The sequence below is a fragment of the Herpailurus yagouaroundi genome, unplaced genomic scaffold (assembly GCF_014898765.1).
Source record: "Herpailurus yagouaroundi ecotype Mexico unplaced genomic scaffold, PumYag 160, whole genome shotgun sequence".
NCBI lineage: Eukaryota > Metazoa > Chordata > Mammalia > Carnivora > Felidae > Herpailurus > Herpailurus yagouaroundi.
The window spans coordinates 52984726-53009494 of NW_024412401.1; the positions used below are offsets into that span (position 1 = coordinate 52984726).

The 24769-nt window shown below is 49.4% G+C and overlaps 1 protein-coding gene across 8 annotated transcripts in view; it reads left to right on the plus strand.

The window, feature by feature from the left end:
• PRRC2B (proline rich coiled-coil 2B) overlaps positions 1–24769 on the plus strand; it is a 91256-nt gene that overhangs the window by 40738 nt on the left and 25749 nt on the right. For all 8 annotated transcript variants that reach the window (XM_040482672.1, XM_040482676.1, XM_040482673.1 and 5 more), the window contains 8 exons: positions 832–1073; positions 1538–1659; positions 2419–2561; positions 8014–8104; positions 11507–11699; positions 15384–15699; positions 17943–18136; positions 20276–20471. In XM_040482672.1, the coding sequence (XP_040338606.1) occupies positions 832–1073; positions 1538–1659; positions 2419–2561; positions 8014–8104; positions 11507–11699; positions 15384–15699; positions 17943–18136; positions 20276–20471 (1497 nt within the window). The remainder of the gene's footprint in view (positions 1–831; positions 1074–1537; positions 1660–2418; positions 2562–8013; positions 8105–11506; positions 11700–15383; positions 15700–17942; positions 18137–20275; positions 20472–24769) is intronic.

Here is a 24769-nt window from a genome sequence, read left to right on the forward strand (position 1 = left end):
GACTGAGAAGGGGCAGGCTTATCTGATTTCTCATTGGCCTGTAATTCCCCCACATCTTGCTATGTTTGGCAGTGGGAAACGTCATCTTAGAAAGGTCGATAGGTGGGAAGGTTTTAATCTGTGACCTGCAGGAGAGCCCTATGGGCTGGAGCAGGACCAATTCGGGTGAAGGCCTGGTGGGTAGGGCCCCAGACCCTTTCATGCCCCCACTTGGAGGGAGAGGGGCTCTGCTTCTTATGACCTGGGGAGTCTGTCTGACTAGAGATGTCACCTTGAATCAGAGTTGAAACATGTCAGGACTTACTCCAGTTTTAAAGATTTCATTTTTAAGTAATCTCTACACCCAGAGTGGGGCTCAGACTCACAGCCCTGAGGTCAACAGTCGCACACTCCTCTAGCCAGGTACCATAGGACTCGGTCCGGTTTTAACGTGAAGGCCAGTGCTGCTCCTGACGGGTCAGTGATCGTGGGAGAAATGGCCCAACGCTGTTTCATCCGGGCTGTCCTGATTTCTTTGGGGTGGTCGATCTGTGGGTGTGCGTGGTTTATATTCACCCATGAAGACCACGTCTTGCTTCTACCTGCCTTCTCTGTGAGTGGACCTTATTTTGTGTTTCTCTTTACGCCCGACTTCCCGCAGCAAGTTCATGCTCATTGGCCAGGTGTCCGTCCTCCACCTTCCGTGACAGATTCGACCACTTGACTCGACTCTGCACTTTTGGGGCTTTTGTTTTTGGTGAATGAGGGGGTCCCTTGACCTTCAGACCCTCATACAATCCCTCCTCCCCCCCCCCTCTTTCCTTTCCCCTTTTGCCCCCTTTCGATTTCCAGATGTGACAAGCTGGAGGGAGGGCGGTGGGCGAAACATAATTTCTGCCACGTCTCTGAGCGCCTCCCCGACTGAGCTGGGCAGCAGGAACTCGAGTGCGGGAGACGGAGCCCCCTCCTCGGCATGCACCAGCGATTCTAAGGACCCCTCTCTCCGCCCGGCTCAGCCTGTCCGCAAAGGGGCTTCACAGTTCATGGGAAATGTATACCACCCACCTACATACCATGACATGCTTCCTGCTTTTGTAAGTTTTCAGAGTGTGCATATCTTTTTTTCCCATGGAGTCGGATTGCTTGCGAAGGCAGAACCTACTCTAAGTGGTTGAATATCCACCTCGGTTCCCCCTCCCAGTGTCTTTGCCCCGATATACCCTGCCTTGGAAGTGCCCGTTACTTCTGCGTTTGCTCTCCCCCTCTTCAGATCTTAAGGGTCTTTGGCTTCTTTCCCTGGTGATGTAGATACTGTTTCAGCCTTGGTTCTTTAGAAAAAGGAGAGGCAGGCATTGCCCCGGACACCACAAGTCGCCAGGTTCACTTACTGGCGGCAGGAAACAGATGGGGGAGATGGTGGTGGGATTAACTGGGAAGTTCCAAGACTTGCCTGTCTCTTTCTCCCATTTTCTATTTTTCCCAAACAAATTCGAATGCAAGGGGAGCTTAGAATTTGAGCCATTACCGGAAAACCCTGTTCATTGATGTTATGTTTCAGATGTGTTCGCCACAGTCATCAGAGAACCAGGGTACCGTGGAACGAGGACCTTTCCCCCTCCCCCAGCTCCGTCTTGAGCCCCGTGTCCCTTTTAGACAGTTCCAGATGAATGACCAAGATGGGTAAGGCTACTGCATTAATAGTCCCGTGTGTAGAAATTGCCCCCGGTGGTTGTATTGCACAGCATCGTGGGCTCATGTGCGAAGGTGTCTTGTCTCCTGGAGACTCTGAAAACCAACTCAGAGCTCAGAGTCCTGGAGACTCTGAAAGCCAACTCAGAGCTCCAGGGTGTGTGGGGTGGCTGGGATCTGGAGCTAGACGAGGTTGTATTATGATCGCAAGTTCTTGACAGAGTTGGAAGTTTTGGCATGTGTTTGTGGCTGCTACGCTGGGCATTAGTGCCGAGTGTATAAAACTGTGGAATGAGGCGATACTCTCTGGGACGTTATTTGTTCGGCATAGGTTTCTTTTATCTTTTCATTATTAGTTTCTTTTAACTTTTTTAAGTTTCTTCATTTATTTTGAGAGACAGAGACCATGCGAGTGGGGGAGGGGTAGAGAAAGAGGGAGACGCAATCCCGAGCAGGCTCCCCACTGCCAGCGCAGAGCCCGCCGTGGGGCTCAAACCTGCAAAACCGAGAGATCATGACCTGACCCGGAACCAAGAGTCGGACGCTTAACCGACCGAGCACCACCCCCCCAGGCACCCCCGTTAGAAGTTTTTTTTTTTTTCTTTTTTTCCCTTAAAGGAGAGGATTTAAATATTAAATGCAACCATGAACCTTTGCAATGTGGGACATATTTTTGGAAAAGTATTGGCTTTTGCTTCCATCTGTGCACTTGACACGAGGCCAGATCTTTACTCTTCTCGCCCTCATCAGAAAAGAAAGCAGGCTGGGAACGACTCGGCCCATCCGCCCGCTGAGGCAGCTGGTGGGACGGGCGCCGCGGCCCACGATCATCAACGCGGAAAACCTGAAGGGCCTGGACGACCTGGACGCCGACGCCGACGACGGCTGGGCAGGTGGGTTGTGGGGCTTTCAGGGTCGGGGTCGCCTCTGCTTTCCAGGGCTGAAGGCCCCCCGGCAGCAAGGTGTGCGTCCCTCAGCCAGCCACCTCGCCAGTGGGGACTTCCTCTCCGAGCACTGACTCCTGTTGGCCTTTGGTCTTGATCTCAGATCCATGGGAGATTTTGTTAACTTGCCAAAAAGACTTTTTGGAATGGGAAAGTTAAACAGAACTGTAAATGGGGTAATGAGCCCCCAGCTTCCCATCACCTAGCTTCAACAACTACCGTGCCCCGTCTGCCAACCTGATGATTTTCTCTTAAAATCGTTTTTATTTGCGTTCACGTACATGTGAATTCCATCGACAGGTGCCCATTTTAATGATGCAGTTTTGACAAACGGATACGTGTGTGCCGAATGTCCCCCCTCCCCCGCCCCCCCAGACGTCCCCCCCCAACTCCCCGCTCCCACCCCAGGGCCTCCCCTCTCCTGAGGGGACTTCCTATCGAATAGTACGTGCATTCAGTCAGTACCCAGGAGTGAATTGTTAGGTCGGAGGGAAGGTGTGTGATCGGGCCCGTGAGACCCACCTAAACCTTTCTCCACAGTGGCTGTGGGGAACGCGGGTCCCCTGTATCCTCACGACGCTTCCACGTGATTAGTCTTTTTAATTTTAGCCCTTCTGGTGGGTGTGTAGTGGTGTCTCATTGTGCGTTTCATTTGCATTTTGCTGATGACTAATGCTGATGAATAAGTTTTCTTGTGTCATTTGGCAACTGGTAGATTTTCTCGTTTCTTTGAGCGGTAGGTTACAAGTAAGTCGCGGATACGAGTCCTTGGCCACTTACTTTTTACAAATATTTCCCCCATTGCTTGTCTTGTTGGTTCATTTTTTTTTTAGCACTGCTTTGATGAGCAGTTTTTTTTTATTTTGATGAAGGTTAATTTGTAAGTTTGTGTTTTCTATGGTGGTTTCTTTTGCGTCCTATCTGAAAATCTTCGTCTCTCCCTGACAGCAAAGATACTCCCTCATTTTCTATAGTTTCAACCCTTGTTTTGGGGTCTGTGATTTACGTGGAATTAACTCTTGTACATAAGATGGAGTTGAGGCTCGTTTTAATCCGTCGGGATATCCGGTTCCTCACCATTTGTTGGGAGAACTTTCCTCTGCCTATTGAATTGCTTTGGCACCTGCCAAAAATCAATTGACCAGATAAGTGTGGATCTATTTCTGGACGCTGTTTGTGTCCTGGATGTATTGATTCATTCATGCCACCACCACACTGTCGCTCTATAGTAAGTCTTAAAGTTCAGGTAGTGTAAGCTTTCTGGCCTTGTTCCCTTTCATGTTATTTGACTGTAAGGTCTTTTCATTCCCATATAAATTTAGGATCAGCCTGTCAGTATTTACAAAAAGCCTAGAGGCATTTTGGGTAGGACAGCGTCAAATGTATTTCTGGATAGATGATACCTTGGATCTCCCATCCAGGAACTTGGGTGAATCTCTGACTTTCTTCAGTTCTGTTTCAGTTTTCAGTGTTGGAGATCTTGAACATCTTCTGTTGAGTTTATTCCTAAGTAGCTGATGTTGTTTGGATGATGCTGTAAATGGCATTGATTTTTTTTTTTTTTTTAAGTGTAATTTATTTCTTATGTTTGGTGTTCCTATAGATAATACAGTTGATTTTTGTGTGTGGACCTTGTTGTAGGCACTTTGCTGAATACGCTCTTTAGTTTTACTAGTTTCTGTTGATTTCTTAGAATTTCTAAGATTTTTTTTTTTTTTTAGAGGGAAAGAGCGAGAGAGTGCACACACCACATAAGGGGGGAAGGAGGAGAGGGAGGGAGAGAATCCCAAGCAGCCTCCACACTCAGTGTGGAGCCCACGTGGGGCTCTAGTTCCCATGACCTGAACTGAAATCAAGACTTGCATGCTTAACCAACTGAGCCACCCAGACACCCCCATTTCTTAGAATTTTCTACATAAACCATCATGTTGTCTATAAATAGGGATGGTTTTATGGTTCTTTTTCAGATTTTACGCTTTTTTTTTTTTTTTTTTAATGTTTGTTTTTGAGAAAGAGAGTGGGAAAGGGGCAGAGAGAGAGAGGGAGACAGAATGCGAAGCAGGCTCCAGGCTCCGGCTGTCAGCACAGAGCCTGACGTGGGGCTCGAACCCACGAACTGTGAGATCATGACCTGAGCCTCAGCTTAACCGACTGAACCACCCAGGCGCCCCCTACCTTTTATTTCTTGCCTAAATGCTGTGTGGTACTTCCAGGACAGGATTGTTTCAAGTTCTTTGTTCCTGATCTTGTGGAGAAAGCGTTTAGTGTTTCACCATTAAATCTGATGTCAGCTGTAGGGTTTGGGTGTTCTTTATCAGATTGAGGGTTTCCTTGTATTTCTGGCTTGCTGAATGTTTTCTAAATCACGAATGGGTATTGAATTTTGTGAAATAAATTTTCCTGTGCTGTGATTATAAGGTTTTTCTCCTTTATTTTGGTAATCTGGTGGATTGCTTTCTCTTTCTTTCTTTCTTTCTTTCTTTCTTTCTTTCTTTCTTTCTTTCTTTTTCTTTCTTTTTCCTTCCTTCCTTCCTTCCTTCCTTCCTTCCTTCCTTCCTTCCTTCCTTCCTTCCTTCCTTCCATGTACATGAGCAGGGAAGAGAAGAGGAGAGAGAGAGAGAGGGAAAAAAAAAAAAAAAGAATATTCCAAGCAGGCTCCCTGCTCAGCATTGAGTCTGATGCTGGGCTCAGTCCCACGACCCTGGGATCATGACCTGAGCCGAAATCAAGAGTTAGATGCTCAACCTACTGAGCCACCAGGTGCCCCGCACCAACTGATTTTTTTAATGCTAAACCAACCTTGCATTCCTAGACTAAGCTACACCTTTTTGTATACCTAGATTCAATGTGCCGATATTTTATTAAGGTTCTTGGCCCCCATGTCCATAGTGGATATTGGTCTATAATTTTCTTTTTTTTTTTTTTTAATTTCTTTGTTGGGCTCATAAGATGAGTTGGAAAAAATGTTCCTTCTCTACTTTCTGAAAGATTTTCTGTAAGTTTGGGATTATTTCTCCCATAAATGCTTGATAGAATTCACCAGTGAAATAACCTGGCGCTGGTATTTTCTTTGTGGTGACATTTGTGATAATTTAAAAAAATTTTTTTTTCAACGTTTATTTATTTTTGGGACAGAGAGAGACAGAGCATGAACGGGGGAGGGGCAGAGAGAGAGGGAGACACAGAATCGGAAACAGGCTCCAGGCTCTGAGCCATCCGCCCAGAGCCCGACGCGGGGCTCGAACTCACGGACCGCGAGATCGTGACCTGGCTGAAGTCGGACGCTTAACCGACTGCGCCACCCAGGCGCCCCAGTGATAATTTAATTTCTGTGAGTAGTTAATGGGGCTGCTCAGATTCCCTTTGTTGTTTTGTGTCAATATTGGTAAGTTGTGTTTTTCAAGGGATTTATTTGTTCTTTGTGATTGAATTTATTGGTATAAAGTTGATAGCAATTCCTTTTCTTTCTGATGTCTGTAAGCTCTGTAGTGATGGACTTCTTTCTTTCTCATTAATTGGGTAATCTGTATTCTTCTTTTTCTTACTTATGCCAAGGGCTTATTGGTTTCATTAATCTTTTACTAAAAGGCAGTTTTGGGCTTTCATTTTCTCCGTTGTTGGATTGTTTCTATTTCATTTTATCTGTTCATTTTAATTATTGGGGCTCTCTAGATTTCTAATTTAATTCCATTATAGTCAGAGAGCATGCACTGTATGATTTCAGTTCTTTTCAGCTTACTGAGACTTGTTTTATGATCAGAACATGATCTTTCTTCATGAATATTCCAAGTGCGTTTGAAAAGAATGCGTATTCTACGGTTGTTGATTATTACATTCTGTAAATCTCAATTTAGTCACTATCAAGGTTGTGGAATGTGTCTTTCAGACCTTACATAGTTACTGATGGTTTTGTATGATCCTCTCAGACAATGAAGCATTAAATTCTCCACTGTGACTGTGGATTTATCTGTTTCTCCCTTGAATTCTATCAGTTTCTGCTTCATTGATTTCAAAGCTATTGTTAGGCATATGCACATTTATAATTTTTATGAGTTGACACATTGACCCTTGGTATTGTTTGCAGATGTCCTTTATCATTGGAAGTGCTTCTTGGAGTCTGTCTTGTCCTGTGTTACTACTGCTCTGGTGTTACTGTGTAAACGGTGTGTCTTTTTTCTCTAATCCTTTTCCTTTCAACCCATTTGTGGTTGTATTTCAACGGGTGATCTAGACAGCATATAGTTGCCCTTGCTTTTTCATTAAATCTGCTTTGTAATTGGGCCTTTTGCCTTTTTACTAAGATACGGTGCATATAACAAATTTCATATGCCATAACACGTACCCTTCTAAAGTCTGCGGTTCATTGGACCTTTAGTATATTGACAAGTTTGTGCAACCGTTCCCACTGTCCAGTTCGAGAACGTTCTCATCAGCCGCAAAAGAAGTGTTGTATCATTAACCGTCACTCTCACTCACCCCCCAGCCCCGCACACAGCCTCTGGCAACCACTGGGCTACTTTCTATCTCTGTGGATTTGCCTATTCTGGATGTTTCATATAAATGGAAGCACCAGTAGAGAATGTGGCCTTTCACGCCTGGCTTCTCTCACTGAGCTTGTTTTTCAAGGTTTGTCTTGCTGAGGGGGTGTGTCTGCATTCATTTTTTTTTTTTTTTTAATGTTTGTTTATTTTTGAGAGTTAGACAAAGCACGAGTGGGAAAGGGGCAGAGAGAGTGGGAGACACAGAACTGGAAGCAGGCCCCAGGCTCTGCGCTGGCAGCACAGAGCCCGACGCGGGGCTTGAACTCAACGGACCACAAGATCGCAACCCGAGCTGAAGTCGGTCACCCGGCTGACGGAGCCACCCAGGCGCCCCTGTCTGCATTCATTTTTGTGGCCAAAGTACCATTCCCCTGTGTGGATCTCCCACAGTGTGTGTGCCCACTTGCCAGCTGATGGGCACTTTCTGCCCCTGAGCCGCTCAGGCCGGGGAGTGCCCTAGGGCACAAGCAGCAGCCCACGAATCACGCTGGCCAAGCCTCTGTGTTGCCAGATGGATCTGGGTCCTGTCTGGTTTTTGCCTGCTTTCTTTCATTCACTCTTCTGCACCTTCCAACATGATTCCAAAATACTTTGTCCAGATTTAAGAACTGTCCTCTGTGGGAAGGTTAATCTGACGGGGCCGCCTTGCTGTCACCCGAAGCCGGAGCTGTCCCTCACTTGATCTGCAGTGTCTGTCTGGTGGTTGCGGTTGGCTGGGTGGCCCTCCTCCTCAGCTGGGCCAGGACGAGCTCCGACCGGAGGAAGCCCCCCCCACCCCTCGCCCCGTGTGGCGCTCTTGGCGCTCTTGGCGCTGCTGAGTCTTGGCTTTGCCCGTTCTCCCTGGCCCTCCCCGGTTACAGGTCTTCATGAGGAAGTGGACTACTCCGAGAAACTGAAGTTCAGTGATGATGAAGAGGAGGAGGAAGTTGGGAAGGACGGCAGGCCCAAGTGGTAAGGATGCCCCCCAGCCCTGCTCGTGGCACCGCGCCCCGGGGCTTGACCGCGGCCGGAAGCGCACGCATCAGTGCGGGTCACCGTGCCAGGCGCATTGCCTCGTCGCCCCGGCAGCCTCACTGGGGCAGATTTGGTTTCCATTCTGCGGATGGCACAGCCGTGCGGGACGGGAGCCAGGGTGTGCTGGCCGGGTGGCTGGCGGGCCGGCTGAGTCCCGGTGGTTTCAACCGCTGTGCCGGTGTCCCCCTGAGTGTGTGTGTGTACGCCGCTTGTTCCACAGATCACTTCTGTGGGTGTGGTGCCCAGAAGGGTTTCTCTAGCCAAGCACGTTTTGGAAACCACCAGGGTTCAACTTACCCCTTTACTCCAGGGTTGTGTGTGCTAGAGTGCACATCAGGGATCTTGGGAGAAGCACCGGACGGGGGATACGAGATTTCCGGAGCTTCCTCGACTCCTTTGGTCTTCCATTTTCTGGGTCATTTCGTTGGGCTCATTTTACTTATGATGCCTTTTGGAAAATCACTGCATTGTAGTCTGGTCCCTCTAGTTTTTGTCGTAATAGATTGATGGTAGAATGATTGGCTAGGACTTTTTTTTTTTTTTTTTTTTTTAACGTTTATTTATTTTTGAGACAGAGACAGAGCATGAACGGGGGAGGAGCAGAGAGAGAGGGAGACACAGAATCCGAAACAGGCTCCAGGCTCTGAGCTGTCAGCACAGAGCCTGACGCGGGGCTCAAACTCACGGACCGTGAGATCATGACCCGAGCCGAAGTCAGATGCTTAACCGACCAAGCCACCCAGGCGCCCCAGGACTTTTTGTTTTTAGTTATTTACTTACTTTAAGTGTATTTGTTTTGAGGTAGAACATATGAACAAGGGAGGGGCAGAGAGAGAGGGAGAGAGAGAGAGAGAGAGAGAGAATCCTAAGCGGGCCCTGCACTGTCAGCATGGAGGCTGATGTGGGGCTCGAACTCACAAACGGTGAGATCATGACCTGAGCCGAAACCAAGAATCGGATGCTTAGCCGCCTGAGCCACCCAGGCGCCCTGTTTTTATTATTTTTGGAGTAAACTCCATCCCTAACGTGGGGCTCGAACTCCCAATCCTGAGATCAAGAGTCACACTTTGTACGCACTGAACCAGCCAGGTGTCTGTGGCTAGTACTTTTTTTTTTTAATTTTTAATTTTTTATTTTTTTTAATTTTTATTTTTGAGACGGAGACAGAGCATGAGCAGGGGAGGGGCAGAGAGAGAGGGAGACACAGAATCCGAAGCAGGCTCCAGGCTCTGAGCTGTCATCACAGAGCCGGACGCGGGGCTCAAACTCACGGAGTGTGAGATCATGACCCGAGCCGAAGTCGGACCTCACTGACTGAGCTACCCAGGCGCCTCTGGTTCTTTTTAAATAGTACCTACAGCTGCATTAATTTGCTTTTTATTTATTTATGTTGAATACCAGCAAATATGGATGCTTTCTTTTGTATGGAATTGCCTATGTTCTTTGCATATTTATTTATTGGACTTAGTGTATTTCCTTTAAAACGTGATCAATGTTATATATTGTTTAGATATTAATACTTCGCTGTTTTTCCTTAAAAAAAATTTTTTTTTAATGTTTATTTTTGAGAGAGAGAACACGAGTAGAGGAGGGGCAGGGAAAGAGGGAGACACAGAATCCGAAATAGGCTCCAGGCTCCAAGCCCTGACATGGGGCTTAAACTCACAAACTGTAAGATCATGACCTGAGCTGAAGTCAGACGCTCAACTGACTGAGCCACCCAGGCACCCCTTGGTGTTTTTCCTTTTGTCTATTTTATTGTCTATAACTGAATGTTCAGAGGGCCAAGTTTGCGAGCCTTGGTTTGTTTTTTGTTTTGTTTAGTTTTGTTTTGTTTTTGGTTATTCGATGTTCCTCCCTTCAAAGCCTTTCTAGAGGGAGCTGGTAGTGACCTTCTGCTAGTTTTTCTCTGATACACAAACAGTTAACTATTTGAGGCTTTTCTAATTTATTTTAATGCTGTGTGATTTTAACTGAAGTTTTAGACGCACTTAGGAAATACCTTGTGGGTCAGTTCTTGGAACACTAAGCTCAGAAGGAATTGTGAGCAAGAATTTAAATCAAAAGCAAAGACATAAAATATTACAGACTTCTGGAACAGTAGGACACTCTGTTCCTTGTCTCTTTCGGTTGATGTGAATTGAATATTCAACCGAGTTAGGCATGGATTTGGACGCGGCTTTGCTAATGTGACCAAGGACATCTCAAATTGAGAATCCCCAAACCACCCCCCACCCCCACCCCACCCTGCTGAACCTGATCTTTCCACCGTGTTCTTTGAGCTGGTTGTGAGTCTCCTCCTCCAAGCTCCCAGGTCTTCCTTACATCTTGTCTCCCCACCTGTGACGGCTTCCTGACACTTCCCTGGATCCCAGCCCTTCCCGCTCACTGTCTCTGGGTCCCTGGGACCTCATCCTTTCTTTTCCAGACCACTCAGAGGTTAGCCGGCTCGCCTCCTTCCTTCACACTGTGCCCTTGTCATCTTTCCTGGGGGGGCGGGAGCCTCGTGTGGTTAAGGCAGTAGTCACTAGCACTTAGTGGCCTGCCGTGACCTCAGCCACCTCTGCAGCCTCATTCCACCCCCCCCCCCCCCACCCCTGGTGTGTGTGTGGACACCTGCGGACACGCACGTGCGGGCCACACCTGACTCCCTGCTTTTCTCGGAACTCGTTGATGTGTGCTGGGCACTTGTTTTGCATAGACGAGGTGCTTGGTAAATGCACACGGTGTTTTTCCCTGGTGCCTCTGTTTCCCCCGTGGCAGGTAAAGGTGAGCACGGGCTGGATCTCCATTCCCTCCGAGCCTCCCTTTGGAACCTCTCCCCTTTCTCACGTGGAGTCTGCTCTGCTTTCCTCCTCTTGGTCTCCGTTACGGCATTATTCAGTGAGCCTTCTTTTGCTATTTTGAGGAAAATCGATCGAGCACCTCCTTTATGCAAAGCACAGGGAAGGAGCCCTGGTATGAGGAGAGAGACCTTCCTCTGGGATCTTAGGTTCCAGTCTAGTCACTCCTCCTGGGAAGGCAGCTCCCCAGCGTCTCTGACACTCCGTTACCACCCCTTTAAAATGGGGGTGAGGACTTGTTTTCCTGTAAACCAAGTAATGGGTGTGAAACATCCTGCCCAGAGCTTTGTGTGCAAGAGGGACTTGGTAAATGTTGGTGCCACCGGATTGTGGTGTTCTGGGCGTGTCCTCTCAGCCGTGAGGGGCTGGGTCTGTTCGAGGGAAGGACGCTGGTATGTGGGCAGCTGGCTTCGGAATTCCTGAGGCCCTGTGACGGGTAAGATCAGACTGCACTGGGCTGAATGGGAAAACTCACATTCGCTGTGGTTTGTCCTAGGAACAGTTGGGACCCCCGACGGCAGCGGCAGTTGTCAATGAGCTCCGCGGACAGTGCTGATGCTAAGCGTCCCCAAGAGGAAGGAAAGGACTGGGGTGAAGCCGTGGGTGTGGCCCGTGTTGTCCGCAAAGTGTCAGAACCTCAGCCACCTTCTAGGAAGCTTCACAGCTGGGCATCTGGCCCAGACTACCAGGTATCATGGGCACTGGAGGGGTTCTGTGCATGTGATTAGCTTGGAAGGTGCACACGCATACATAAAAGTCCTGGGTGGACGTTTCTTTCTCCTGTTTTAATTAAAAAAAAAAAAAAAAAAAAGTCTTTGAAAATTTCAAAACAGTTAGCTGGGATACAAAGAATATTTTTCTCTGAACCTTTTGTAGAGTAAGTTGCCGGGCTGACCAGGCCCTGTCACCGCAGAACACGTTGGCATCTATTTTCTACCTCCTGGGTGACCTCAGTCAAAACTAGGAAGGTAGCGTCGATAACCACTGCCATCTGATCCCCAGACCCCCTCCGTCTTGTACCACTTGTGTCGCTGATGTTCTTTGTACGGAAGAATCGGTGCAGAGTCACATGCCGCCTTCAGTCTAGGATAGCCCCTCAGCCTTCCTTAACGTTCAGGACTTGGACACTTGTGGGGACTGTAAGCCGGTTATTTTGTAGAATGTACCTCAAGTGGGGTTGGTTTGGTGCTTCCTCACGATTAGGTTCAAGGTTTCCGTTTGTGGCTAGAATCTCTCAGGAGTGACACTGGCTCATGTTGCCTCCTGCCAGGTCACTGATTCCACTCTGCCCACCTGCTGACAGCCTTCACTCTGATCTCTTGACTAAGGTTATAATGTCTGCCGAACTTCACGCTGTGGGGTGTCTCTCTTCCACATTCGTAATTGATGAGAATTTTGTGGGGAGATACTTTGAGGCTATGAATGTCCTGTTTCTTCCGAAACTTCGAATTTATTTATTGATACCAATGGGTTATGATCTGTGCCTCTGACTGTTGGCTCTGAAGCCCCAAGTATTTTCGGTTTGGCTGTTGGGAACGTCTTCAAGCTGCGTCTGTCTTTATGTGTCTTCATCCTTACGGAGCAAATCCCTTGCTTGCTGATTAGACAAGTTGGCTTTTTTTTCTTTTCTTTTTTTTTTTTCCTCTCTCTTTTCTTTCCCTTTCAAAAAATTTTTTTTTTCAGGCCCACCAGGAGAACCTTTCCCAAGCTCATTTTGTCCTTACCCTGCCTTGGTCTGGAATCAGCCCTTGTGATATTGAGAAACCAATATGTGGTCACCAGGAGTGCTCACTGCTCTTGGGTCCTTTTGGTGGACAGAGTGAGGAAATGTGTGTGTATAGATAGATATGTGCGTGCACGCGTACGTACATGTTCGTGTTGTCTTTATTATTTACTCCTATATCTGCGTGGAGAACTATGAGTTCACAGTAATATCTCTGGTTCCACACATTCCAACCTAGTTCTCTCCCACCGCGTATCTGTAGCTCCTGTCTCCAACAGTGAGACACCTGTTCCCATTGTCCCCAGTATACACACTTCCTCGATCAGCTCCCCTATACGTGACCCGTCTCCCATTTCTGCCCCCACCCTCTCTCCCTTGTAAAGATGCCCTCCTCACTCACTCAGCCATCTGTGTCGTTCCCCCACTCCCAACCCCACAGATGCCCTGAATCTCCCCTCTAGGCCACCTCTCCTTATGAATTGCCTCCTCACCCAGCTTGATGGGGCTCTCACTCCCACACCAGCCACATCTCCACACGGACATCCTCCTCTCCCTGCCCGGGTTCTGACCACCTGCTCTTAGCCACCATGACTTCCTGGTGCCAGACGTGCCACACTTCATGACTTCATGACGTTGGGACTGAATTGTGCAGGAGGCACAGTATTAGGGGTAGAAAAGGCATTAATTTAAATATATTTGGGGGAAAAAAACCCCAAAACAAACCTTGCTTTTTTGTTTTTTGTTTTTTGTTTTTTGTTTTTTGAGAGGGAGAGGGAGAGGGAGAGCTCACCAGCAGTGGACAGGCAGAGGAAAAGAGAGAGAAATCTTAAGCAGGCCCAGCCATGAGATCATTACCTGGGCCGAAATCAGGAGTCAGACTCCCAACTGACTGACTCACCCAGGCACCCAAAACTTGCCATTTTTAATGCACTTTGCCATTTAAGGGAGTCTGGTTCCATATCTTACAAAATGAAAATACTTTATCTTCAGGTTTGTTTGTTTTTTTAAAATTGAGTACCAGGCACTGTGCTAGGTACAGGGGAAAACAAAAACGAAACAAAATTGACATAGAGCTAGGGCACCTGGGTGACTCAGTCAGTCGAGCATCTGACCCTCGATTTTGGCTCGGGACATGATCTCCCAGGTTCATGAGATCAAGCCCCGCGTTGGCTTTGTGCTGACTGGGTAGAGCCTGCTTGGGATTCTTTCTCTTTTTCCCCTCTCCCTCTCTCTCTCTCTCTCTCTCTCTCTCTCTCAAATAAACAAACGTTAAAAAACAAATTGACACAGACCTATTCTTGGAAATTACCCTGCAATGAATCCAAATTTTGTTCATATATTGGGGTTGGTGAGTATTCAAAGAAGATTTCGTTTTGATCTCATAACAATGTGAATTAACTGAGTCGGGAAAGAAAAAATGTAGTTTTCTGCATTCCAATTTCTGAAAAGTTCAAGTATTTTGCAGAGCATGGAGTCTATGAAATGGTAGCTACTGTCAGGGGAGTTTGGAAAGGCACGTCAGCCGTCTCGATGGAAGTATTCATACACTCTGAGTGCTGCTCCTCTCTGGGAGCACTGGGGGCTGATGGTGGAGGCTCTGTGGTGCCACTGTGCCCAGCGCTACAGAGCGCGGCCGGGGCTGGTCAAGGGCCACGTGAAGGACAGTGCACACGTCGGCCCCAGTTACATCGTGTGAAAGTACTTTCGCTTCCAGGTCAGAGGTTTCTGATCTTTTACAATTGTCACCATTGTCTCTGGATTAGGAGAAGCCAGCTCTCAGGAGGAAAAGTCCTCGACTGCGGTCAACGTGTCACATAGCGCTTTTGCGGAGGGTTCACGAGCAGACCGGAGAAGGCCCAGACCGTGTTTGTTTATGTTTGAGGACTCGTGACACTTCTGTGCGTCACTAGCACTCAGAATGGGAAGCTGTGTGTTGTGACGGTCACCTCGCTGGAGTTCCAGTGGCTGGGGATCGGTTGAACTTGGCCGTCGTCCGTGCTGGTGCATATTCTGGGTGCTCCCTGCAGATCAGGGAGGAACCTTCCCGGTGTTGAGTGGGCTCCTCTCTGTTGCTGTCCGGTAACTGGTGACCGGTGAGAGAGACTCAGGAGTGGATGAAGTCGCCAGAAGAGATGTTTTTAGATGAAGCGTCACTTTGTAACCGTCGATCTGACTGCATTTTAATTTCTCCTACCTCTTTATTCCCAGAGGTTTCTGTATTTTTACGGGAGAAAGACTAGAGCCGTTTTGCAACTCGGGGGGATGAGCGTGTGGTCCCTGCTCCCGTCCAGTAGCCGTGGAGGCCCTTATCTTGTGTGCCCATTAGTGGTGGTGGGAGCACCAGGGTGCTGTTTCCTTTGTCGGTCACCATGCAGAGTGTGGTGCGAATCCTTCCTTGCACACCCACCATCCCGAGGGCCTCCTCTATCCCCAGCTTACAGTGGGGAGCTAAGGGAGGGAGGGTTGACACTTGCCCAGACCTCACTGCAGGTTAGGAAAGGGCCTGGAGACCCAGGTCCGCGGCGTGCGTGACTGCTGCCTCTCGAAGGTGCTCGGGGATCTTGGGAAGCAGAACCGCTCCCATGCTGGGGTGGCCCCGTCTCCAGGGTTTGGGGTCTGTTGTTCCAGCAGACTTCATTTCTCTCGGCAGAAGTCCTCGCTGGGCAGCGTGTTCCGGCAACAGTCTGTCGAGGACAAAGAGGACAAGCCACCTCCACGGCAGAAGTTTGTGCAGTCAGAGATGTCCGAGGCCGTGGAACGAGCCCGAAAGCGCCGGGAGGAGGAGGAGCGCCGAGCACGGGAGGAGAGGCTGGCTGCCTGTGCCGCCAAGCTCAAGCAGCTGGACCAGAAGCGTAAGCAGGCTCAGAAGGCGGGCGAGGCCCCGAAACCGGCAGAGAAGGAAGTGCCCCGATCTCCAGGCACCGAGAAGGTGCCCCCACAGGAGAATGGCCCTGCTGTCCGCAAAGGTAGGCGCTGGGCCCTTGTCCCATCAACTGGACACCCTAGGCTGTGGGTGCCTCCCTGCCTTACTGGTTCAGCCTGTGGCGGGCAGCTGGAGGGGGCGGGGAAGCACCGGCTGTTGAGTTTCGGCATGGGTTCACGTCCCGTGTCAGGGACTGAAACCGGCTGGCTGCGGCCACTCGCCTCCCTGGTGCCCGTTCCCTCATCTGTAAAATGGGCTGGAATTAGTACGCACTTTGCCACACGCTGAGGGGCACGTGAGATAACGTACAGAAAGCACCTCGTGCAGCTTCTAGATACGGAAAGTGTGCGCGCTGCCCGCTTGGTTGTCATTCCGTACCTCGTGGCCATTCTCACCCCTGCCACTGCTCAACCAAAGATGCAGATGGTGGCGGGCCTCAATGCAAGCCCGGGGTCCTCTGAGTTCATTTAACAAAATCACAAAGTGGGGCGACTGGGGGGCTCAGCCGGTGAAGCGGCTGACTTCAGCTCAAGTCATGATCTCACAGTTTGTGAGTTCAAGCCCCACGTCGGGCTCTGTGCTGACGGCTCAGAGCCTGGAGCCTGCTTCGGAATGTGTCTCCTCTCTCTCTCTGCCCCTCGCCTGCTCATGCTCTGTCTCTCTGTCTCTCTCAAAAATGGATAAACATTTAAAAAAAAAACCAAAATCACAAAGTGGGGCGCCGGGGTGGCTCAGTCAGTTAAGCGTCCACCTCTTGATATCTGCTCAGGTCATGATCTCATGTTCGTGGGATTGAGCCCCAAGTTGGGCTCTGTGCTGACAACACGGAGCCTGCTTGGGATTCTCTCTCTCCCTCTCTCTCTGCCCCTCCTTCACTTGTGTTCGCACATGCACACACTGTATCTCAAGAAAGAAAGAAAGAGGGGCGCCTGGGTGGCGCAGTCGGTTAAGCGTCCGACTTCAGCCAGGTCACGATCTCGCGGTCCGTGAGTTCGAGCCCCGCGTCAGGCTCTGGGTTGATGGCTCGGAGCCTGGAGCCTGTTTCTGATTCTGTGTCTCCCTCTCTCTCTGCCCCTCCCCCGTTCATGCTCTGTCTCTCTCTGTCGCAAAAATAAACGTTGAAAAAAAAAAATTAAAAAAAAAAACAGAGAGAGAGAGAGAGAGAGAGAACCACAAAGTATCTTTGTGACCTTGGGGAGAAGCCCGCCTGTTTTGTTAGAGTATGTTTTTCCTGGCCTGGATTCTGAGGGCTGGATCCACACGGCTCCATAAGAGATGTCGAACAGCATTGCACGTCGGAAAGTGCCTTGTAGCAGTTGTAAAGAACATGTTCTTTGTGACCAGCTTTGTTCTTTGGGACCTTCTTAAACGAACTAAAACCAACTCTGTTTAGGAGAGAGGGGCCTGATGTTAGTTTCAGACCCTGAAAGCTTCTCAGGTGGGTCTTACTCAATGGTCATGGTCTGCTGGTCCTCAGCCCCCTTCTGGCCAAGGAACACCGAGAAACCGCCACTGTCCTGCCCATCGCCTCTCACTGTGGCCCGAGTGCAGCCTGTGCTGGTGTCCACACTCGCTGAGACGGGCAGTGGAGAGTCCAGGAAGCGGGTGCCATGGTGTGAGTGTGTTCAATTGAGACTGGCCTTCGGGGTGTGTGGGCACCTGCTCTGTGCTCTTCCGTGTTCCCCCTGCGCTGCAGCGCTGGGTCCCTGAGGCTTTGCATCAGGGTTTGGGTGTCCCCTGCAGTAAAATCAAGAATGCCGATGTCTTTTCTACTTCGTTAAAGCTGTAAAGGTGGCTTGAGGGAAGGAAGAAGGGAATTTCAGAGAGTATACAGATGGGAAGTTGTGTGGAACACTTGCTACCGGCCTTGCATGGATTGCCTCCCTTAAGGCTCACAAAGGCCTGTGGGATGGACAGAGTTGCTGTCCTCCCTTTACAGATGAGGCAACCAGCCAGGGGACGCGTGCTGACTTGGTGGCCAGCACGGCCTTTGGCTGCATTGACTCATGTCGCTCAGGTGATGGCTGTGGGCTATCGCCGAGCTGGTGGCTGCTCTCTCATTTACTGGGGTCCTTTTCGATAGAACCCTTCTCTTCTGGAACCCTGGTGGTTCCTCTGACCTCTCGACCCTTAGCTCTCTCTCACCTCTGAAGCGATGGCGTCGTGGGGAGGCCATGACCTCGTGCACCGTCCGTGCCAACGAGAGCAAGCGTTTGCCGTAAACGTTTGACTGGCCCGGCTTCTGTGAGCTCACCGCAGCCGTTTCTCTGGTTACTTGTCCTCTAGGCTCCCCTGAGTTTCCTGCCCAGGGAACCCCCAACACGTTTTCAGAAGAAGCCCCCGCGGCTCCTCCAGCTGTGGCTCAGAGTGGCGGCAGTGAGGAGGGCGCCAGGGAGGCTGGGTCCCCTGCACAGGAGTTCAGCAAGTACCAGAAGTCTCTTCCTCCCAGATTCCAGCGCCAGCAGCAGCAGCAACAGCAGGTAAACAGATCGGACTGCTGAGTGTGGATGTCCCGTCTCCTCCTCTGGTCCCCTCCCCCTTCGATGAAAAGAAACAACTCGAATATCCCCATCACTGGCACGGATGTTAGGGGCTGCACCTGAAAACTTACAGCCTTGGAAGATCATCCCTGGCCGTGTTTTGTTTTTCCGAGTGATTTCTCCCGTGGATGAATAGAACGGTTGTTGGTGGCGTCTCCCCTTGTCTGGTGTTGGTGAGGCAGTGGCAGCGGGGTGTGCACTCACCCAGTGCAGTTTCGCTGAAGAGTGGTGTTTTCGTTCAGAGCAGTGCACTGCAGCCTGTCCAGAGGCCAGCGTTGTCCGCCCTGGGACCGTCCCAAGGAGTGAGGAAGCCCGGGAGGGCTTGGAAAGCTGGCAGACAGGTGTACTAGCTTGGGATAAGCACGGGGGTTTGTAGGGGTTGAGTTGAACTGCTGTGCATCCTGGTCCTAATCGTGCAGCTTCTCGGGTCGAGTGTGGCCTCAGGTGGCCCAGGAACGAGTACCGGCCTCAGAGGGGCAGCGAGGGTTTTGTGGCACCTGCATTCTGGTGGATCGGCGTTATCAGTGTCATCTTTATTAGTGTTTTGTGAACTTTAAAAGGGACCTGCTCTTCGCCCCGGAGAAGATTACGTGGGTGATGGTTGTAATCGTACCGATCTCTGGTGGCCAGCTGGAAGCACCGTTGGTGATTGTGTGTGTTCCGGGAGTGATAAATGAAGGAACAGATGATTACTGATGAGCAGTGCACTCGGGTGGGAAACAGATGAAACGTGGACATCACGTAGCCCAGCAGCTAGATGTGCAGTAAATCATCCTTAATAACAACGATCCCGGTGCAGAACATGTGTGCCTTAGGGACACAAATCAGGATCTCCAGCACCTCCAGCCTTTTCCAGAATCTCATTTGGTTGCCTGTAAAACCTTCACCCCAGACCCTCCTTCCCCTGGGCCCCTACGAGGTCTTCCGGAAGCTCATCGGGTCCTGAGCGGTAAACACGAAGCTGTGTTCTTTGTGTTTTGACGTGTGCTTTGACGGTGTTATAGTGTGAGCCAGCACTGTGCAGTTACTCCCCGGCTTGGTGGAGAACTACTGACCAGGAAGGTCTCTGGTGTGACTCCAGCCAGACACAGCAGCGAGAGCTCCTGTGTGTAACGCTTCTGGGGGGCGGGGACGGGTAAGTCCTTCTTCGGGAAGAGAAAGGAGTCTGAAAGCACCGGGACTGCCGAAGGAGCCTGGCAGACAGACTGTCTGGTCAGGTTCCCCGGGGGCCTGGGGTCCAGACGGAGGAGGAGCTCTGGGCGGAGGCCCACAGAGCCGTCCTGGGAATCCAGCCCGGGCCTTTTTGTTTGCAGATGGGAAGGGTGCGGCCCGGTCCGCTTTTCTTGTCTGACTCTGCACCTGGGTCCTGCCGGAATGCTGATTCTGGGTGCACTGGAGAGGGCAGCCCTGGAGGTCACTGATGGGAAGGGGCAGGGCTGGAAATGAGCCCCCACGGGGTCTAGGACCAGATTTTGAAGGTTTTGCTGGTATTTATCCATTTGTGCACTGGATTTTCTATGTGCCGTGACTGGTGGTAGGCCGCAAGGATACGACAGTGAACCCGGCGTGTAGTTTCTTATGGTTTTGTGAGGGAGACCGGCAGCTCAAAATGATCACCCACTGTCAGTGCTACAGAGGAGAAGGACCAGTGCTGCAGAGCAGAGGCAGGGGCCTCATCTCGTCCAGGGACTCGGGGTGGCTGCCCGGAGGAGGAGCAGGGATGAGCCGGGATGCAAGGGAGTAGGAAGCCTCCTAGACGGAGGGCCCAGTGTGCAACCAGGGCCCCATGTGGGCAGGCAGTCGTGTGCAGTGAAGCTGGTGGGTGGTCGGGCAGGTCACGTGGGGCCTGGTGGGACTCGGGCTGTTCCATGGAGAGCTGTGGGGAGCCATCAGAGACTCCTACAGCCCGGGGTTAGTGTGCCTGTGTGTGTGAGTGTGTGTGTATGGGGGGTGGGGGTGTGTGCGTGTGCGTGTGTGTGTAGTGTGTATATGTGTGAGAGTGCGTGCATGTGCGTGTATACACCTGCATGGTCTCTGCCCCGAGCACCGATCTGACCTGTTCTCTCTCTCTTTGCTCAGGAGCAGCTATATAAGATGCAGCACTGGCAGCCCGTGTACCCCCCACCTTCCCACCCACAGCGCACTTTCTACCCCCACCACCCCCAAATGCTGGGCTTCGATCCCAGGTGGATGATGATGCCTTCCTACATGGACCCACGGATCCCGCCCACTCGGGCCCCAGTGGATTTCTACCCGTCCGCCCTCCATCCCTCGGGTAAGCGAGCCCCAGTGGGCCACACCAGTGGAGTTCCAGGACGGTGTGGTGTTCGGGGTGTTGCTTCGGGACTTAGGCCCGCCCGGATCCGGTCTGGCCGCTCCTGTAACTCACGTGACCAGTCTGAGTTTGAACTTTGTTGTCGGCACCATGAGGGCATGGATAGTACCAGTCGCAAAGAATTACTGGGCAGAGTCTTTCTGATGATGCATTATGTGTTGTTTCAACTAGTTCTGATGTCCCTGCAACGTCCTTTTGTTCCTCTTTCCTTTTTTTTTTCTTGTTTCTTTCTTTTTTTTCTTACTGAAGGGTATCTCTCTTTCCATTCTTAGTGTTTTTTTTGTGACTTCTCTCTTTTTTTCCTTGATTTCTCCTCCCCATTTTTAAAATGCCATTTTTAAATTTTTTTTTTTTCAACGTTTATTTATTTTTGGGACAGAGAGAGACAGAGCATGAACGGGGGAGGGGCAGAGAGAGAGGGAGACACAGAATCCGAAGCGGGCTCCAGGCTCCAAGCCGTCAGCCCAGAGCCCGACGCGGGGCTCGAACTCACGGACCGTGAGATCGTGACCTGGCTGAAGTCGGACGCTTAACCGACTGCGCCACCCAGGCGCCCCTAAAATGCCATTTTTAAAAAGCAACTTTTGGGTTTCTTAATTCTTTTATCTTATTTGGTTTTTATTTCATTAATTTTCCTCATTAATTCCTTTGAAAGTATTGTACTCTTTTGTAATTGCGTTGAATACTTAGCCCAGTAATTTCTGATTTTTAGATGTAAGTATTTAAGTATTACTTTAGCTGTAAATTGCTATGAACAGGAGTTTTAAGATACAGCATTTTTGTTACTGTACAGTTTTCAGTGCCCGTCAGATTTTGATTTGTTACCTTTCTTTGGTTGATGGTTTTTAATAGTGTGGCATAAATTTTCCAAATACAGAGTTTTAAGAATATCCGGATGGTGTTAATTTCTAACGTGGCTGCTTTGTGGTCAGATACCATTGTCTGTATGATCTAGAACAGGGGTCAGGAAGCTTTTCTGTAAATGCCAGATAATAAATATTTTGGGCTTTGAACAGCTACTCCATTTTGCTGTTGTAGAACAAAAATGACCAAAGACGATAGTGATTGAACGAGTCTGGTCGCTTTCCAGTAAAACTTTATTTTTAAAAACAGGTGGCGGGTCAGGTTTCACTCAAGGGCATCCGTATGCCAGCTAGCTTCCGATCGAGATTGCTTGGTGTTTTGTTGAGATTTTTTTTGTAGGCTATTACATACTCTTTATTTAACATTCTGTGTTTTCTTGAAAAGAATATTCTCCAATTGGATGTGGTCCATTCCATCGAACTTGCTGGCTGTGCTGTGCGAGTTTCTCTCACATCCATCACGATTTGTTACCCCCCCCCCCCCCCCCCCATCACTTACTAAGAGGTGCGTGAGAATCTCCCACTGTGACTGTAGGTGTGTTGAATCCCTAAGCCTGTTGGGCTTCGCTCTCTCTGGAAGCAAACAGGTTTGGACTGATGTATCTCGTTCTCCTTATCCTCACACAGCACTGTCCTCCTTAACTGTGCTTTCCACCTCTCCTGTCCACTGTGTCTGATACTGATGTCATCATTCCAGGTTTCTTTTGATGAAGATTCATTTGGTATCTTTTTACCATCCGCCTCCCTGAGCCCTTTTTTGCAGGGGGCGTTTGTAGGTACAAGATGCGTATGGTTTTACCCACTCTGAAAATCTGTGACTGTAATTGCCAAAGTGCCTCTCTTTGGATTTGGGGGGATTATGATATTCGGATTTTCTGCTGTCCTACTTTATACTTTCTGTTGATCCCACCTTTCTTACTTTTCTTCTTTCTTTTTTTTGGATCAAGTTTTCCTATGCTTCCGGTTGTCTTACTTCTGCGTGCTGTTTGTACTGTGTTAGTGGTTCCGTGACGTTCTGATACGCACCTGTGACTGGCATAGGCTGATGGGCGTTCTCACCCTTCACCCGAGCTGATTAGCTCATCAGTCTGTCTTCTGAGTTCTCCCTCGAGTTTTAGTTCTTGTTTTTATGCCACCAAATCGGGCATTGTTTCTCTTGCTTCCTGCAGTCTGCTTCTGCAGACTCGCCTGTCCCTTCACTAGTTCCTTCCCGTGTGTTCCATCTGGGTGCGATACGCTTCTTTGTGAAGTACGTTCTGTCGAGTTCTTCAGGAAGTGTTTCTGGCAGTAGGTTTTCTTCGCCTGAAAAAGTCTTTATGGCACCCTTTCTCTAGCTGGGTGTAGAATTCTGGGTTGGCACGTCTCTTTCTCAGGACCAGGAAGGTAGTAGTGCATTTTCTTCTGGTTCTGTGGCTGCTCAGAGTGATTCGTTTCTGTGGAACCCACTCTGTGTTCTTTCTGACTTCTTTAAGATCTCCTCTTTCCTCTGTGGTTTCGTCTCCCCGTGTTGTGTCCACTTTCTCTCTGCTTGGGTCCAATTTCTCTCTCTCTCTCTCTCTTTTTAATTTTATTGCCCAGTGAATTTTTTCAGTGACTATATTTTTTATTATTGGAATTTCTTTTGTCAATTCTAGTGTGTGTGTGTTTGTGTGTGTGTCATGTTTTTCTTAAGGTTTTAATTCCTTTTTTATGCTTTTAATAACTTAAAACCTGATTTCTAGTATTTATTATTCTGTTATCTGAAGTTCTCAGGCAGGTAACCCTGTGGGCTCACTGTGGGCTAGTGGTGGGCAGCTTCCCACACATGCGGGAATTTTGGATTGCGAGCTCATTTTCAACAGAGCTGTATTTGTTGTGGGGATCCGGTACAGCTCCGGTGGAGAGTCTGTCTCTCCAGTTATGTTTTCTCTTGCCTTCCTAGAACCCCTTGCTATTCTAACTTGGGAAAATTCTGGACCACTCTTGGGGAATGCATCTAAACCCTCCTCCCCACAACCTGCATGAAAGCCAGCACAGTTATACATTCCTAGCAGCTAACTATTTTTCCCTAACTGGCCCAGGCCAGGACACAAACTTAAGTTGTTTCCCTGTACTAAAGAGCGTGTGTGTGTGTGTGTGTGTGTGTGTGTGTGTGTATATGTGTGTATATATATATACATATACATATATATATTTTTTAATATTTTAATTTGTTTATTTTTTTTTTAATTTTTTTTTTAACATTTATTTATTTTTGAGACAGAGAGAGACAGAGCATGAACGGGGGAGGGGCAGAGAGAGAGGGAGACACAGAATCGGAAACAGGCTCCAGGCTCTGAGCCATCATCAGCCCAGAGCCCGACGCGGGGCTCGAACTCACGGACCGCGAGATCGTGACCTGGCTGAAGTCGGACGCTTAACCGACTGCGCCACCCAGGCGCCCCTTTAATTTGTTTATTTTGAGAGAGAGAGCGAGCCACCCATGTGAACAGGGAAGCGGCGGGGAGAGAGAAAGAATCTCAAGCAGGCTCCACACTGCCAGTGCAGAGTCTGATGTGGGGCTTGAACTCACGAACTGTGAGATCATGTCCTGAGCTAGAATCATGAGTCAGGCACTCAATCGACTGATCCACCCGGGTGCCCCAAAGAGCATGGATTTTTAAATCTGCCTTTGAATTGAGGGCCTCTGTCTTGAGCAGCTTCTCCTTGTGCAGAAAGCTCCATCCCCTGTGCTGCCGGGGGTCAGAGTCCAAGCCCATGGTTACTAGGACTGACAGGTGTATTCCCCTGCTCCCCTCCAGGAAGCACCGGCTTGTGGTGCTGGCCGGTGGCTGTGGTTTCAACTCCCTGGGGATTTCCCAATTTCTTGGGAACACAGCTCTGCAAGTGATATGTGTGATGACCTATTCTGCCCCGCACGTTTGTGGTAGCAGGGTTTTCTAGGTAATAAGAGCTGTGAAAAGAAGCCGGTGTGCCTCATAATGAGTACTTAATGAGTGGTGTGTAATTTCAGGGTTCCAGAGAGGGTCCCCACCGGCTGACTCACACTAACTTTATGTTGGAGTCACGTATCAGTGGCATTTGAAGAGGGCGCTCTAGAGCTAAAAGAAAGCTTTAACGCACCGGCCTAACGCAGAGCCGTTTTCTGGCCAGATTATCTCTGTGTAAAAGCCACACAAAATGTATGTATGCTAATAAGCTCTGTGAAGAAAGTATCTGAAAAATCAGATCTTTCTCTGTCCACAGACTTAGGCCTGATGAGACGTTTAATTTCTGCACCACCTCCCTCCTCACTCTCCCCAGGTTGATGGACGTGGACAGATAGGCCACGGTGGCGGGGAGGGGGGTGGAGGCACACTTTGCCCTGCTAGCTTATGTCTGGAGGGACCGAGGTGT